The following is a 16,946-nucleotide window of genomic DNA, read 5'->3' as shown; positions in this document are numbered from 1 at the left end:
GATCTCCTCCCGTTAAGACTGGAGCCTAGGAAACCCTATGGGGCAGTTCTACTCTGTCATATAGGGTCACTACGAGTAGAATTCGACTCAGTGACATACAGTAACAGTATTAGTTTAACTTGAATGAAAAATGGTTTAATTTGATTCATTGATGGGATTCTAATCTGTAGCAATTGAGTTTCCCAGTGCTTGGGGAATGTTCTGGGCCTCTTTAAAAAAAAACACTCAAATACCAATTCAACAGTTTCTACGTGTACAATTCAGTGACACAGATTACATTCTCTGAGTTGCGCAACCATTCTCACAGTCCTTTTCTGAGTTAGTCCTCCTCCATTAATATACACTCACTGTCCCCAAGGTTCCTATCTAATCTTTCTAGTTGCTCTTGTCAATTTGATCCCATAAAAATAGATCTTAAAACAGCATAATGCTCAAGGCAGATATTGTAGTTAAGCTAAACTATTAATTGGTTTTAGGAAGACTTCAGGGGATATTTTTGGTTTAAAGATTACCTCAGGGCCATAGTTCCAGGAGTTCATCCAACCTCCAGGGCTCCAGAAAGTCTGGAGTCCATAAGAATTTGACATTCTGTTCTGCATTTTTTCCCTTCTGATCAGGATTCTTCTATAGAATCTTTGATCAAGATGTTCAGTAATGGTAGCCGGGCACCATCCAGTTCTGATCTCATGGCAAAGGAGGCAGTTATTCATGGAGGCAATTAGCCACACATTCCATATCCTCCTCCTATTCCTGACTCTCCTTCCTGTTACTCCAGGCAAACACAGCTTTTTTTTTTTTAAAAGAAACAACATAAAAATCTTTTTAATATTCAGGATTCTGGAGCCTATAATAATAAAATCATTTTTACCAGCTTAATATATGCTTATATAATCTTTAAAAACCATCCTAGTTCACTGTTTTCTTTTGCACAGGTTAGAAACAAAATTAATTTTTTTCCCCTGTTGAATCTTTTGTGTATAGTTTTTCTCAACTTCCCAAATTTTTACCTATTTTGCTTGTCCAAAACACATTATCAGGTTGCTGTGTTTAACTATCAGTTAATGTAATTGAATTGTTTTAATGATTTTAAGTTGAAATTTTTCTTCTTTCCAAGTAATTTAAGCTACATGTCTGAGTAATCATTTACTACAAATTTGCCTCATTTTATAGAGGGAATTTAGCTAAAATCTGGAGTAAGCATCTGGGAGGCATAAGTTCTATTACTGAACTATTTTTGCTTCATCAATGTCTTGGGCAAGTTAGTCTGTTAGAGAGGGAATCATTTATTTAAGAGATTAAATTAGTTACTCTTTATTTCATATATCGATATCCTAAGATGACAGTGTCCATGGGAGAAACAGTTGGTGACATGAATAGCATATGATCAAAAGAAAGCTAAGGAAATGCTCCTCTGCTGAGATTAAATGGCACATACATGTACACGTGTATATGTATTTGTGTGTGTACACATATGGACATACATACACATTTATATTTGAACATATTCATATCAGATTAATTTCCTTTAATCTTGTTTAATAAATAGACTGACATGACCAACAGATGTTTGTATAGTAATTTGAGATGGGGCCTTGGTTTCAAAGACAGAAAATATTAAAACCTGCAGAATTTCAGGATATAGTATTTTAGTCACATACTCTTCATAGTCACTACATGTCTGTCAGTTTGTTGCTCTGTGGTGGCTTGTGCGTTGCTGTGATGCTGGAAGCTATGCCACTGGTATTTCAAATAACAGCAGGATCAACCATGGTGGACAGGTTTCAGCAGGGCTTCCAGAATAAGACAGACTAGGAAGAAGGACCTGGCAATCTACTTCTAAAAAAACTGGTCAGTGAAAACCTTATGAATAATAGTGGAACATTGTCAGACGTAGTGCTGGAAGATGAGCCCTTCACGGAGGAAGGTATTCAAAATACGACTGGGGAAGAGCTGCCTCCTCAAAGTAGCTGGCCTTAATAACGTGGATAGAGTCAAGCTTTCGGAACTTATATTTGCTGATGTGGCACAACTCAAAATGAGAAGAAATAGCTGCAGACATCCATTAATAATCGAAACATGGAATATAGGAAGTATGAATCCAGGGAAATTGTAAAAAGTCAAAAATGAAATGGAACCCTTGAAGATAGATATCCTAGGCATTAGTGAGCTGAAATGGACTATTATTGGCCATTTCGAATCAGACAATGATATGGTCTACTATGCCAGGAATGACAAACTGAAGAGGAACGGCGTTGTGGTCATTGTCAAAGAGGACATTTCAAGATCTATCCTGAAGTACGACGCTGTCAGTGATAGAATAATATCCATATGCCTACAAGGAAGACCAGTTAATATGACTATTATTCAAATTTACACACCAACCACTAATGCAAAAGATGAAGAAACTGAAGATTTTTACCAATTTCTGCAGTCTGAAATTGATCAAACATGCAATCAAGATGCATTGATTATTACTGTTGAATAGAATGTAAATTGGAAACAAAGAAGCAGCATCAGTAGTTGGAAAATATGGCTTTGGTGACAGAAACACCACCAGAGATCACATGATAGAATTTTGCAAGACCAATGACTGATTCACTGGAAATACCTTTTCTAACAACATAAACGGCGACGACACACATGGACTTCACCAGATGGAATACACAGGAATCAAATCAACTACATCTGTGAAAATACATGGAGAAGCTCAATATCATTAGTCAGAACAAGGGAGCTAACTGCAGAACAGACTATCGATTGCTCATATGAAAGTTCAAGTTGAAGCCAAAGAAAATTATAATAAGTCCACAAAAGCCAAAGTACCACCTTGAGTATATCCCACCTGAATTTACAGACCAACTCAAGAATAGATTTGAGGCACTCAACACTGAGGACTGAAGACCAGACAAGTTGTGGGATGACATCAAGGATATCATTCTTGAAGAAAGCAAGAGGTCGTTAAAGACAGGAAAGACCAAAATAGATGTCAGAAGAGACTCTGAGACTTGCTCTTGGATGTCAAGTAGCTAAGGCGAACAGAAGAAATGATGAAGTGAAAAGAGATGAACAGAAGATTTCAAAGGACGGCTTGAGAAGATTAAGTACTATAATGCAATGTGCAAAGACCTGGAGTTAAAAAACCAAAAGGGAAGAACACCCTGAGCATTTTTCAAGCTGAAAGAAATGAAGAAAAAATTCAAGCCTCGAGTTGCAATACTGAAGAATTCTATGGGCAAAGTATTGAAAAACACAGGAAGCAGCAAAAGCAGACGGAAGGAATACACAGAGTCACTGTACCAAAAAGAACTGGTCAACATTCAACCATTTCAGGAAGTAGCATATGATCAAGAATCAATGGTACTGAACGAAGAAGTCCAAGCTGTTCTTAAGGCACTGGTGAAAAACAAGGTTCTGGGAATTGACAGAATACCAATAAAGATATTTCAACAAATGATGCAATGCTGGAGTGCTCACTTGTCTATGCCAAGAAATTTGGAAGACCCCTACCTGGCCAACTGACTAGAAGACATCCATATTTGTGCCCATTCCAAAGAAAGGTGATCCAACAGAATGCAGAAGTTATCGAACAGTATCATCAATATCACACACAAGTAAAATTTTGTTGAAGATAATTCAGAAACAGTTGCAGCAATACATTGACAGGGAACTGCCAGGAATTCAAGCGAGATTCAGAAGAGGTCGTGCAACGAGGGATATCATTGCTGATGCCAGATGGACACTGGCTGAAAGCAGAGAATACCGGCAAGATGTTTACTGTGTTTTATTGACTATGTAAAAGCATTTGACTGTATGGATCATAACAAATTATGGATGCCATAGCAAAGAATGGGAATTCCAGAACACTTAATTGTGCTCTTGAAAAACTTGCACACAGACTGAGAGTCAGTCATTCACACAGAACAAGGGGATACTGCCTGGGGTTTAAAATCAGGAAAGGTGTGCATCAGGGTTGTATCCTTTCACCATACTTATTCAATCAGATAACCCAAGCAAATAACCCAAGAAGCTGGACTGTATGAAGAACTGGGACATCAGGATTGGAGGAAGACTCATGAACAACCTGGGTTATGCAGATGACACAACCTTGCTTGCTGAAAGCAAAGAGGACTTGAAGCACTTACTGATGAAGATTAAAGACTACAGCCTTCAGTACAGATTACACCCCAACATAAAGAAAACAAAAATCCTTACAACTGGACCGATAAGCAACATCATGATAAATGCAGAAAATATTGAAGTTGTCAAGGATTTCATTTTACTTCGATCCACAATAATGCCCATGGAAGCAGCAGTCAAGAAATCAAACAATGTATTGCATTGGGCAAATCTGCTGCAAAAGACATCTTTAGAGTGTTCAAAAGCAAGAAATGTCACTTTAAGGACGAAGGTGCACCTGACCCAAGCCATGGTATTTTCAGTGACCTCATATGCATGTGAAAGCTGGACAATTAATAAGGAAAACCAAAGAAGAACTGATGCATTTGAACTATGGTGCTCGTGAAGAATATTGAATATACCATGGAATGCCAGAAGAATGAACGAATCTGTCTTGGAAGAAGTACAGCCAGAATGCTCCTCAGAAGGGAGGATGGCCAGATTTTGTCTCACGTACTTTGGACATGTTATCAGGAGGGACCAGTCCCTGGAGAAGGATATCATGCTTGGTAAAGTAGAGCATGAGTGAAAAAGAGGAAAACCCTCAACGAGATGGACTGACACAGTGGCTGCAACAACGGGCTCAAACATAGCAGTGATTGTGAGGATAGCACAGGACCGGGCAGTGCTTCATTCTGCTGTACACAGTGTCACTATGAATTGGAACCAACTCCATGGCACCTAACAACAACAATTTATAATAGAATTCTTTTATCAGTCTGAAGTACTATGTAAATTCCCAGAATGGAATAAAAAAGAAAAACACCCCAGACCTACCGCTGTTGAGTTGATTCTGACTCATAGCGACCCCACTGGTTTCCAAGGTTGTGAATCTTTACGGAAGCATACTGCCACATCTTTCTCCCACGGAGCCGAAGCCGTTGCTGGTTTCAAACCACTGAACTTCCAGTTAGCAGTCAAATGCTTTAGCCACTTCACCACCAGGACATAAAATGCCAAGTATGTCCTGAAGTAAAAATGGATTAAGCCTACCTAGTGTTTTAGAGCACCCCTATTATTTGTTCCTAGTTCTCTGGGTGGCATCAATGGTTTGTACTTGGCTACTAACTGAAAGGCTGGCAGTTCTAATCCGTTCGAATCCATTCAGTGGCTCCTCAGAAGAAAACCCTGGAGACCTGCTTCCTAAGATGAGTCGTTGAAAGCCCTGTGGGACGCAGTTCTGCTCTGATCCCTGAGGTCACCGTGAGTCTGCATCGACCTCACGACAACAGGTTTGACTTTTTTTTAAACTAACTAGATAATGGGCACATTGTATCTTGAAATTTCAAAAACATTAATATATTCCTGGACTGTTTTACAGTTTCCTTAATTTTAGGATTGAGAACCAGTGGACTGAAAAGTCCAGTGGTCCTACTGCCAACCTCTAGCATCTCGATGGGAAGGGCAGAGGGAAACCTTGAATGGGGGACCTATTTTGCACATAGGAAACACCAGGAAACTTAAGCAAACAAACAAACAAAACACCCAGGGCCAAGCCCCCAGATTCTGATTTTGCTAAGCATCTGTATTTTTAAAAGCTCCCCAAGTGCTTCTAATGCATAGCCAGGGTTGAGAATCACTGGCCTAGGCAAAAATGTTCTAATTCTTTCCCTTACGGTTTGAATAAAAGTAAGTTAATTTTTAGTTAAGGAATTAAGTAGGCACAAACAGTCAAGCACTCAGCTACTAACCCAAAGGGTGATGATTCAAATCTACCCAGAGGTACCTCAGAAGAAAGGCCTGGTGACCTCCTTCCAAAAGATGACCAAAATAACCCCCAAACCTGTTGCCGTCGAGTCAATGCCGACTCATGGCGACATCACAGGACAGAACAGAGCTGTCTCATAGGGTTTCCAAGGCTGTAAACCTTTATGGAAGCAGACTGCCACATCTTTCTCCCACAGAGAGCCTGGCAGATTTGAACCACTGACCTTTCTGTTAGCAGGCGAGCACTTAACCCCTGCACCACCAACGCTCCTTCCAAAGGATTATAGCCATTGAAAACCTAATCTGAAACACATGAGGTCACCTTGAGTTGGAATTGACTCAATGTCAACTCTTTTTCTTTTTAAATTAGGTAATAACAAGGAATTAGAAGATATCTCAATGATAAAAATTAAGAAACTATACATGGAATTACAGATGGCATATAAAAATCTGAAAGAATGCAGATAAAGTATAATATATCCTTAGATGTCCTTTCCAAGCTGTTTTCGAATGATCAAATCAAGCCAAAAGATGAAGAGGTGACTGTCATTACTATGGTCACTGGTTTCCTATCATCTAAAGGTGATAAAGTATCCATGGGCACATAGCTTTTGCCAGTGTAAAAAAATCAAAAAGGGATGGGAAGAAGTGTTTATCATGCTATTTAAATAAGTACAAATAAAACCCAAACCAGCTGCAGTCAAGTTGATTTAGGTAGGTACATTTCAAAATATTTTGCCTTTAAAAACTTGAGCTCCTTGGTATCTCTTGCTATGTGTGCTTTATTGTTTATTAACATCATACTTAAATATTCTACTTTTTGTTGGCATTAATAAAAGATCTGTAGGGAGAAGGTTCATTTTTCTGGCCTATTCATGGCTCTTGGAAACCTTGGTGGCGTAGTAGCTAAGTGCTACAGCTGCTAATCAAAGGGTTGGCAGTTCGAATCCACCAGACGCTTCTTGGAAACTCTATGGGGCAGTTCTACTCTGTCCTATAGGGTTGCTATGAGTCAGAAACGACTCGACGGCACTGGGTTTGGTTTGGTTTGGTTTGGTATTCATGGCTCTATTAGCATGAATAGTTGAGAATCACCTGTATCAAAACAAAATATTATACTTCACAATACACAAAGCAACTGGCAAAATAGTGCCATTTCTCTGGCATCTTAAATGCTAGCAAGCTGCCATCTAAGATGCATCAATGAGTCTCAACCCACCTGGGGCAAAGGAGAATGAAGAACACCAAAGACACAAGGTAATTGTGAGACCAAGAGACAGAAAGGGCCACCAGAGACTGCATCAGCCTGAGACCAGAAGAACTAGATGGTGCCTGGCTACAACCGATGACTGCCCTGACAGGGAGTGCAATAGAGAGCCCCTGAGGGAGCAGGAGAGCAGTGGGATGCAGACCCCAAATTCTTATAAAGAGACCAGACCTAATGGTCTGACTGAGACTAGATGGACCCCGGAGGTCATGGTCCCCAGACCTTCTGTTAGCCCAAGACAGGAACCATTCCCAAAGCCAAGTCTTCAGACAGGGATTGGACTGGACTACGGGATAGAAAATGATACTGGTGAAGAATGAGCTTCTTCGATCAAGTAGACACATGAGACTATGTTGGCATCTCCTGTCTGGAGGGAAGATTAAGAGAGCAGAGAGGGTCAGAAGCTTGCCGAATGGACACGTAAATAGAGAGTGGAGGGAAGGAGTGTGCTGTCTCATTAGAGGGAGAGCAGTTGGGAGTATACAGCAAGGTGTATATAAACTTTTGTATAAGAGACTGACTTGATTTATAAACTTTCACTTAAAGCACAATAAAAATTTTTAAAAAAGTGCCATTTCTGTGATAACCTGAATTTTATGATTAACACTCTTGTAGCTAGTTGTATTCATTACATTACATAATATTTATTTTGTACAGGATTTATCCACACACAATGAGGTCAGCTTTAAAACAATTTACTGTTATTTGTATAAAGTCATCTCATAAAATAGAGTGATACACAATATACCTCAGCGAGTTCAGTAGGTATTCTAGGATTCAGAAAATCTAATCGTCTAAGTCCTATTTTTGCCATTGTTTCAATGGGTTATCTTACTGTTAGGTGCCTCAATTTTTGAACTTTCATAGATATGCAAAGAATAAGTGACAAAAATTAAACATTTTGCAAATATAAAATGCTATATACAGTAAAGCCTGTGAAAGTGGGGACCTGCGTAAGGCAGAAAACTGTCGAAGAAGGAAAACTTTTTTCCAATAGAATAGAAAGCAATAGAAAAGTGGTAAGACTGTACCCTGTCAAAGGTGGAAAACTCGTGAGATTTGGAAAAACAAGGCAGTCCCGTGGAGTTCTAGCTCTCACAGGTTTCACTGTAAATGATAAATAGTAACACTGATCCGTTCTCATATAAAATAACCTTGAACTTTCTGTTTAGGTTCTCCTGCATCTATTGTTATTACCCTTCCTAGTTAAACGTAACACCAACTCATGCTGTGCTGTTTTTAGTGATTTTCCATATTATTAATTTTAAGGCTAAAAAAAAATTCAAAAAACAATAGGAGAGGAAATTTCAGTATATCTTACCACGACTTGGCAAAACAACTTTAATGAACTGAGTACTGAACTCATATATAACTGAAACATCAAACTTTTTCATCCATTAAACAGTGACTTGGCCACATGAAGGTGGTAACCATGTTTGTTTTGATTCCATCACTCGAAAACATAATATTGAAAATTTTGTTCTTGAAAAGTCTTAAGACCCGACAACCACATTTAGAAGGACTATAGTGTGGTAAGGATTAATCTGCTAGTCTAAAAGAGATCCCATGGTTGCCTGCTTACAAGGACAGAGATAGTAATGTTCAAAGGGATTTCAAGAAATTTCTAGTTCAGTGGTTTTGAAAGCTGTGCTCCTGAGCTCTGTAGAGGTGTCTCGGGGAAGGTTCATGGGGTGGGAGATGAAAAGGTTTTAACCAAAGCAGCTCTGGTAATAAAAGTTTATCACTTAAATATTGAACTTCTCTGTGAAGCAATTCATTTGAAGGAAAGGTAAAATTATTTTAAACCACTGATCCTGCTTCCTCCAGATACCAGACATGGCTGCAGTGATATTTCATTTATGCAAAACTTTAGCCCATCAACCAGACATACTTGAGGACAATAGAGTTGGATAGGCATTCCTGTCAGCGAACTCTGGTCTAATCGACTCCCATTCATTACTTTTCTGATTAAAAAAAAAAAAAAAAATCCCTGGCATAAATAAAGCTTATTTAAACAGATTATACCCCTATGTAATATTTTGACACGTTTAAAAGCTAAACAATTCCATTTCTTCAGAAACCATTAATAGTTTCACTCTAGAAAAGAATTGGTCTCTTAAAGTCTTACATAGATATGATATGATGCCTGGAGTTATTATTTACAATGTACAAACATGTCATAAATGTCTCCCTTTTATGATACTAAAATGATAGAACAGATGTGCTGACTAGTTTGGTGGAATTGATAGCTGTTTTGTGGGGATTGCTTGGTGCTTATTATAATCAATTATGGGAAAGCATTATTTCTGAAAGGCAGTTATTCTACAAGTGCTGTGTTCAATGGGCTTTGCTGACATTCATGCTCATGTATGTAAAGTTTGCATGCAGAAGATAATAGCATAGAAGAACATTTAGATCATAGACTAAAGTGTGTTAGAGTATACACATGCAAGCACTCCTTTATTTCTATGAATAAAGCTCACATCGGCCATTTTTCCTACTGGGCCCATTGCTAAAAATCAGGTTACAATTTTGAAAGGTATAGCATCACTCTGGTTCCTTCCCTCATCTGGATATAGCTTAAATGTTAAGACTCCTGATTCAGGAGTGGTCATGGTGGAAGAACAATGAACTCAACCTATACCATCAGGTCTAGAAACAATTTGCCTTCAGGGGAATCTTAAAGTCTCCGCATTATGTACCATAAAACAAATTGGTTATTCATCCATTTATAAAAAATTTTTCTGAAACTAACCATTTTAACCCACAAGTTGGTATCAAGGACAATCACTTTAAAAAATAAGACAAAATAACATTAAAAAGTACCATCTTGAGATAGATCATGGCATTTAAAAATACAGTATAACACATGGAGCCGCTATCAAAATGAAAATATATATAAAGCTTCACTGTGATAACCTGCAGTGACCTTTATAAAGTTCTTTTCTTTAGTTCTGGTACTTAGGCCTTATCTTTAGCGCAACACTCATGTTTTTGCAATTTAGGTGTAACTTTGGAATGTTTGGTAATTCATACAGGGGAGGGGTTTAAACTTAACTTCGTACCCTAGGAAGAAAGTTTGTTTTGAAATATTATATAAACAAGATAAGCAAAAATGCTTAAAGTATGTAATAGGGTAACTTGTTCAAGCAGTTTTATAGTATTTTAAATTTACATATAAATAACGACATAAAAACATGTCAATAGGTTCTGTAGGGACATCACTGAGCACTATTTGAATAACTCTAAGATATATATATATTTTTAAGATGAGTAAATTCCTCTTCTTTCAAGCCTTCTAATTCTGATTGGCTTACTTTTATAATTACTGTAGGTCGGTGAGGCTTGACTTTAATTCTCAGCTATTTCAGGAGCCGTGTGGGGAGAGCTGAAAGGAGCCTGTGTTTAAAACCACAGCCTGTCTAATCACCGTCCCACCGCTCAACTTTCTGACCTGAATTTCTTCATTTGTAAACCAGAGATAATATCTACCTTGCTGATTAAGTGAGATAATGTGTGTGAGAGCACTTTATAAATAATATAGCACTACATAAATGTTAGAAATTATTCTTAAGAGCCTCCTGTTTTTTTTTTTTTTTCTTTTTCCTTTCTTCCTTTAGGAGAAGAAGAGAGCTATTTTGACAGGTCTTCACATATTACCTTGACTTTCAGGCAGCATTAGCTTCCTCCTTTAAGAAAGTGAACCCTGTACACAATCTTGGGTCAGTCCCACTTTAGATTTTTTGTTTTAACAGTACTGACGATATAATTTTTTAATTAATGAAAAACTTTTCAAATATGAATGATTTTAAATATTTTCTATTAGTTTTCAGCCATACTTCTAAAACACTTAAGATACTGGAATAGGTTGTTTCAGATCTGAAATTAACACAAAGATTTCTTAGTTCAGTCAGGTGGGGTGCCAGACCCTTAAATGTGCTATTACCTGGTTCCCTATAAAAATTCGATATTGGTTTAGTTAATGTATTTTTGAAGCACCTTGAACTTGTCTTACATGAAGTTTGGTTGTGGTCAATTTACTTAAAATATTTTCTTTGAAAAAAATTTGGTAAGTACATCTTCCACTATTAGGAGAAAAAAAAGTACCTCTGTAATAAAGTAAAAGGATTAATTGTTCATCCATCATGCCAACTCAAGCTAGGTCTTTCTTTCCAGTGCAGCAACATATTGTAGGGCAACAAAGTTCAGACTGGACACAATGGCCTGTTCGGAAAAGCATGCAAGTTATGTCAGGTCATTTCTTTTGTCAATATAAGCTGGTTAACCAGACTCTGCCCGTGTAAAGAGAGAGATACAGGAAGTCAGTGTAAATCACAGACACGCCAGCTCTGTTGGTTCACATTACAGCTACCTAATGTTGGGCTTTATTTCCTTTTCTTCTTCTTCGTCACTATCATCGACCTGCTGTATGACCAGATCAGCAGAACCATCCTCTACAATCTCCACATAGGATCTATTCTCATCTTCACTCAAGTGCCATCTGGAATCCTTATCTCCTTCCGACGGGGACATAAGACGTTGTTCTTCCAAATCGATGGGGAGGCTGTCTATCCCAACTTCGGCGAGGCACTCGTTACAGAGTCTGTAGCGCCTGGTTCCTTCCTGTACCACTTGCCCCGTCAGATCAGTCACATGGCGTTTGCATTTTCTGCAGATTAGTTTGCATGCCTGGTGAATCTGTGTAGAGATTTCAATAGGTATAAAAAAATGGTTTTTCAAAAGCAGGACACCTGGATATTTTAGGTACCAGTTCATAAACTTAAAGTGTTCAAGGTATTAAAATGTTCAAGGCTAGGTATTAAACTTAAATGAGTATCTTGTTATTAAAAAAGATCCGGGGTTTTGGTGATGAGCTGACATCACAGAAATATTAAACATCAGCTTTCATATATGCATAGAAGAAGTTCTAGAAGAATATATGACAGTGTTAAGAACAGTACTATCTGGTTGGTAAAAATGTATCATTTTTATTGTTTCTACTTTGATCTGTTTTCTTACTTTTTGCAATGTACATATATTGCTTTTGTAGTAAGAAAAAGTTGTTTTTAATTGAAAAAAAAAATCTAGCTTCATGAAGGCAGAAATTTTGCTCACTGCTGTATACCTAGCACTTAGAACAGGTTCTTACACACAGTAGGTGCTCAATACATATTTGTTGAAGAAATTAGTATAAAGCAATGAATGAAGAAATCACCTTAAGTGACCCTTTAGGTTTTTCCATTGTCCTTTAAAATTAAAAAGGAGCTCTTATAAATGGAATAGAAGTGCCAGATATAGAACACAGATTTTGGAAAAAAAAATTCTTGCTGTAAGACGAGCAGTAGAAGAATTCCAAAGTCACTACCTCATAAACCATTCCCTGAAATTTTCCGACCGCTGACAGTCAAGTCTCTGACGGGGAGAGGCTCTATTGCCCACCTTGTTCCCTTTCTTAATGAAACTAGAGACCAAATAAAGAGAGACTGGAGAGGGGGTGTTGTGGAGAGAGGCCGGACAGCAGCAACTAGACTGAAACTCAACCAGGTAGGGACTCAAGAACCACTGGCAGATGCTGAGTATCTAATGCAGTGATTCCGACGTAGACATTAAAACATTTACACAGCTTACGTTGTCTCTGGCTCTACAAAGACCAGTATATAAAAATGTATTAGACTTTAAGTGAATTAAAATGGAAATATAAAACTATTTAGTATCAAAATTCCCAACTTCAAGGTCTCAAAGAAGAATCGTATATATATATAAATATATAGTGTCCCCCATATTATGTATTATGTACAAAGTAAAAACATGAAGTTGGAAAATTTTTTAACATAGTTATGTGAAAAAATTTCCCTCATAAGTTGGATTACCCTAAAGCAGGTAAGTGTACACATTTCTTAAGAAGTAAAATAATGAAGAAGCATATACATACCGTTCGAAAATGGCTGCTTAGATGGTCTAGCCTGCTGAATCTTTTTCCACAAGCTTGACACGGATAGGGCCTTTCACCTGTGTGACAACGAAGGTGACGCTTTAGGTCAGCTTTCCGCTTCACCACGTGGGTACAGTATGGGCACTTGAATCGCATCCTGGGCAGATCGTCTGTCATGAGACAGTTTCATTAGATCACTGGAAAGTTCACGGTAACAATTTCAATAATACAAAGAAATCCAAACAGAGTTGGTAAGTTCCATCTCACCAAGGGTGGGAGAAAAGGAGAAGAAATTTTATTAAGACTAGATGGTCAATGTCATCCTAAATATATATACTGTGTATTTTGTTAACTAAAGTATTTTACAGATTGACAAAGTCTGGATACAATTAATAGATTGCCACACTTATGCTTTTACTTAATGTTGTAGATCCACTAGATTTTAAATGTAAAAAGGTAATGCTTGATTTTAAAACTGGATATTATTGAAGTGATTCATTTAAGTATTTAATATTTAAGCTTTACGCAAAGCTTTCAAGTAACTTGTTTTATTTATGTTTTTACTCCCTTGCCTTTACTTTAGATACACTCGTAACTTTTTTCATTCCATGTATTTGTCTATTTTTTAATTAAAATATTTTGTTATGTTTTCAGTGAAAGTTTACACAGCAAATTAGGTTCCCATTTAATAATTTCTACATAATTTGTTCAGTGACATTGGTTATATTTTTCACAGTGCATCAATTTTTTCATTGTTTCCTTTCTGGTTGTTCCTTTTCTAGTAATCTAGTTTCCGTGCCCTCTTGCCTTCTCATTTTTGCTTTTGGGTAAATGTTGACAATTTGGTCTCATATAGATTATTTTCTTAAAGGCGCACAGTACTCACAGATGATATTGTTTATTTTGTGAACCAATCTGTTATTTAGCTGAAAGATGACCTCATGGAATAGTTTTGGCTCAAGGTTTACAGAACATTTCAGGATGATAGCTCAGGGAGCCCTCTAGTCTCAACTATTCTGGTAAGTCTGGACTTTTTAAGGATTTGAGTTCTGTTACACAGTAACTTTTTTTTTTTAAGGTGAAAAAAATGTCAGGGATCTTAAATTTTTTGTTTTAAAACTCATATATTCAAAATGTTTTTTTTTAATTTGATTGTGTAACTATATATAACCAAACATATGTCATCTCAACAATTTCTATATAAAATGTTAATTTCACAGTTCTAAAACAGCATCCTCATTATTAAGGTTAGATTTAAATAACCTAGAATGAAAAAAGTACAGAGCTCAAAGGAAGAAAGAAAACTTTTTTGTATTTTAAAATTCAATAAAGACACTAAAAAAGAAAAAATAATAAAATGCAACAAAGATTTTCCATTTTTGCTCTGTTGTTTCTGTATGCCTTGGTCAGTGGTTACAGCCTGACAGGACTTCCCGTAAGTTCTAAAATATGATATAATTTCATATATTTTCAAATTAATACCCCAAAGGAATATGTGATTAATAAAAATCAATCAGGTTGCTTACTGTATTTTAAAATTTGTGTTCTCAACAAACAAACGACCGAATTATTTTAAATATGTTACATGACAATGAGAGAAATGTGAATACCGAGTGGCTATTTAGTGATATTAAGGAATTATTGTTAATTTTGTTTAAGTACAATGATGGCGTTGCAGTATTTCGGCTGCTAACCTAAAGGTTGACAGTTCAAACCCACCAGTGGCTCCAAGGAAGAAAAGACCTGGCGATCTGCTCCCGTAAAGATTAAAAAATCCTAGGAAATCCTATGGGGCAGTTCTACTCTGTCATATAGGGCTGCTATGAGTTGGAATTGACTTGAAGGCACCTAACAACAACAACAAAATATTTTAGAGATACATTCTGAAGTTTTTACAGATGAACACATACTATGTCTGAGATCTGCTTAAAAATAATACAGGGAGGGGATAAGGGTAGGTCAGTAGCTGAAACAAGACTGGCTGTGCGCTGAAAGTTGGGGCTGGGTAATGGCTCCACGGATATTTACGTTACTCCCTTTACTTTTATATATTTTTCTAAAATAATTTTTCTAAACTTTTCTAAAATAGATCCTGGGTTTGTAAACCTCTGCAAATATGCATGGTTGCTCTATTTAACTTTTCTGTATAAAAACACTTTTCCTGAGTGAATACTGAGGGGGAAATAAGCTATTTAAAGTAAAAATAAAGTGTCTTTGGGATTGAATTATAGAAAAGAGCTTTAAACATTTAACAATAATCTGACCGCCCATAGATTCAGTTGTAGAAAATCCGCTTTTGACCCTCAGTACTCCATTGTTTTGACTGTCATTAAATTTATTCAGTGTTATTTTAAATGAAAATTTTAAGAATTATGTTTTAAGAAACAGATTTCATTAGAGAAGCATAACTGTAAAAAAAAAAATCACTTCTTAGCAACAGTTCAACTACCCATAACACCTACAATTAGGAGCATGTTGAGATAGGGCTGATTTCTATAGGAGATTAGAAACTGGATTGAGGGGATCTGTGCTCTTTTGGGGGTACCTGGAAAACTTCTGGATGTGATATCAGAAACTTGACCATACTGATAGCCAGCAGGTGTTGAGTCCATTTCAGCATCAATTTGAGCTTGTTCTTCAGATTGGGTAACGTGGCTGGAAGAATCAGATGTCCGTGCTTCTCGTTTGCTTGACTTATAATGAGTAACTTCAGAAGGCTGTGACAACCTCAAATGTTTGGACTTTTTGATGGAATCTTTCCTTTGTTCATGCTTGGCCAAAGGTTGCTGAGTATTTCTTTGGGAGGCTGAATGGTAATTATACTTACTCCAAGACTTCCCACTTACTACCCCTGTTCCTTGATCGGGGCTTAGGTGAGAGTGTGGAGAACTGCTTTCTTCTTGCCAGCCACCACTATAAAGAGAGGAACGTTCTATGCCATTAGAATTGGCATCTTTATCTGAGAGACTGAAATAGCGATCTTTTTCTTTCTCGCTAATATCTAATGAAGATTTAATAAAAGTCTTACATACACTAATGACATCAGTCATCTGAAGGAAGCTAGCAGCTGACATCACTTCTATGACATTCTGGCCAGTTAGAGACAGTTTTCCTGAATAGACAAAGTCCAGAATAACCGTGAAAGTGTCAGGGGAGAAAGCCTGAAATGTAGCTGTCGTTGGCTGACTTGTCTCCTTCGAATTCTGAGAAAGAAGCATTTTAAAGTAGCCACTACTAGCAAATAATACATTCCGATGTGCTTTGAAGACCTTCCCTTCGACTAGAATACTGCAATCGCAAAATACATCTTGCCTGCGCTGCTCATTCAGTTGTTGCAGGAGGTGAGACTGATGGGAGGAGATCTCCATTCTAAAGAGGAAAAGACACACATGGTTACCAAAAACCGAACAGCACTGCTTTCTTAAGATGAATCAACTAAAATAATGTTGTCTTCCCAATAAAGGCATTTTCTTCTTGGAGAATACAGTCTTCACAGAAGATGTTAGGTTTCAATCTTAGAAGGTATCACTTAATACTACTATATTATTAGTTACTAGATTTTTAGAAAACTATTTATTCAGTTGACAAACTTTATTAGGCATCTTCTATAATTCAGGCCCTCTGCTATGTGCTGAACTAAGCAGACTTGGTGCCTGTCCTCATGAAGCTTTCCATCTAGAGGGTGTATGAGGCATTAAACAAATATTCAGATGAAGTTAGAATAACAAGTTAAGTGCTAAGCTAAAAAGAGGATGCTATGAGTTAGTTTAAGGTTCCCTGGCTGGCACAAATGCTTAAGCACTACTAATCCAAAGGTGGGCAGTTTGAACCCACCCAGAGGTGCCTCAGAGGTAAGGCCTGGTG

The 16,946-nt window shown here is 37.3% G+C and overlaps 1 protein-coding gene across 1 annotated transcript in view; it reads right to left on the bottom strand.

Annotated features, from left to right (window-relative positions):
- Window positions 1-7,253: 7,253 nt before the first annotated feature.
- The window catches only part of ZBTB8A (zinc finger and BTB domain containing 8A), a 65,532-nt gene continuing 55,839 nt past the window's right edge, over window positions 7,254-16,946 (bottom strand). The window contains exons 3-5 of the mRNA XM_010595171.3: window positions 15,628-16,451; window positions 13,083-13,252; window positions 7,254-11,848 (exon numbers count right to left, since the gene is read on the bottom strand). Of these exons, the coding sequence (XP_010593473.1) occupies window positions 11,519-11,848; window positions 13,083-13,252; window positions 15,628-16,450 (1,323 nt within the window). The 5' untranslated portion in view covers window position 16,451 and the 3' untranslated portion in view covers window positions 7,254-11,518. The remainder of the gene's footprint in view (window positions 11,849-13,082; window positions 13,253-15,627; window positions 16,452-16,946) is intronic.

This window comes from Loxodonta africana, chromosome 3 (assembly GCF_030014295.1).
Source record: "Loxodonta africana isolate mLoxAfr1 chromosome 3, mLoxAfr1.hap2, whole genome shotgun sequence".
In the NCBI taxonomy this organism is placed as follows: domain Eukaryota; kingdom Metazoa; phylum Chordata; class Mammalia; order Proboscidea; family Elephantidae; genus Loxodonta; species Loxodonta africana.
The sequence above is the reverse complement of the archived record's forward strand: the minus strand, read 5'-3'. Positions and strand labels throughout refer to the sequence as shown.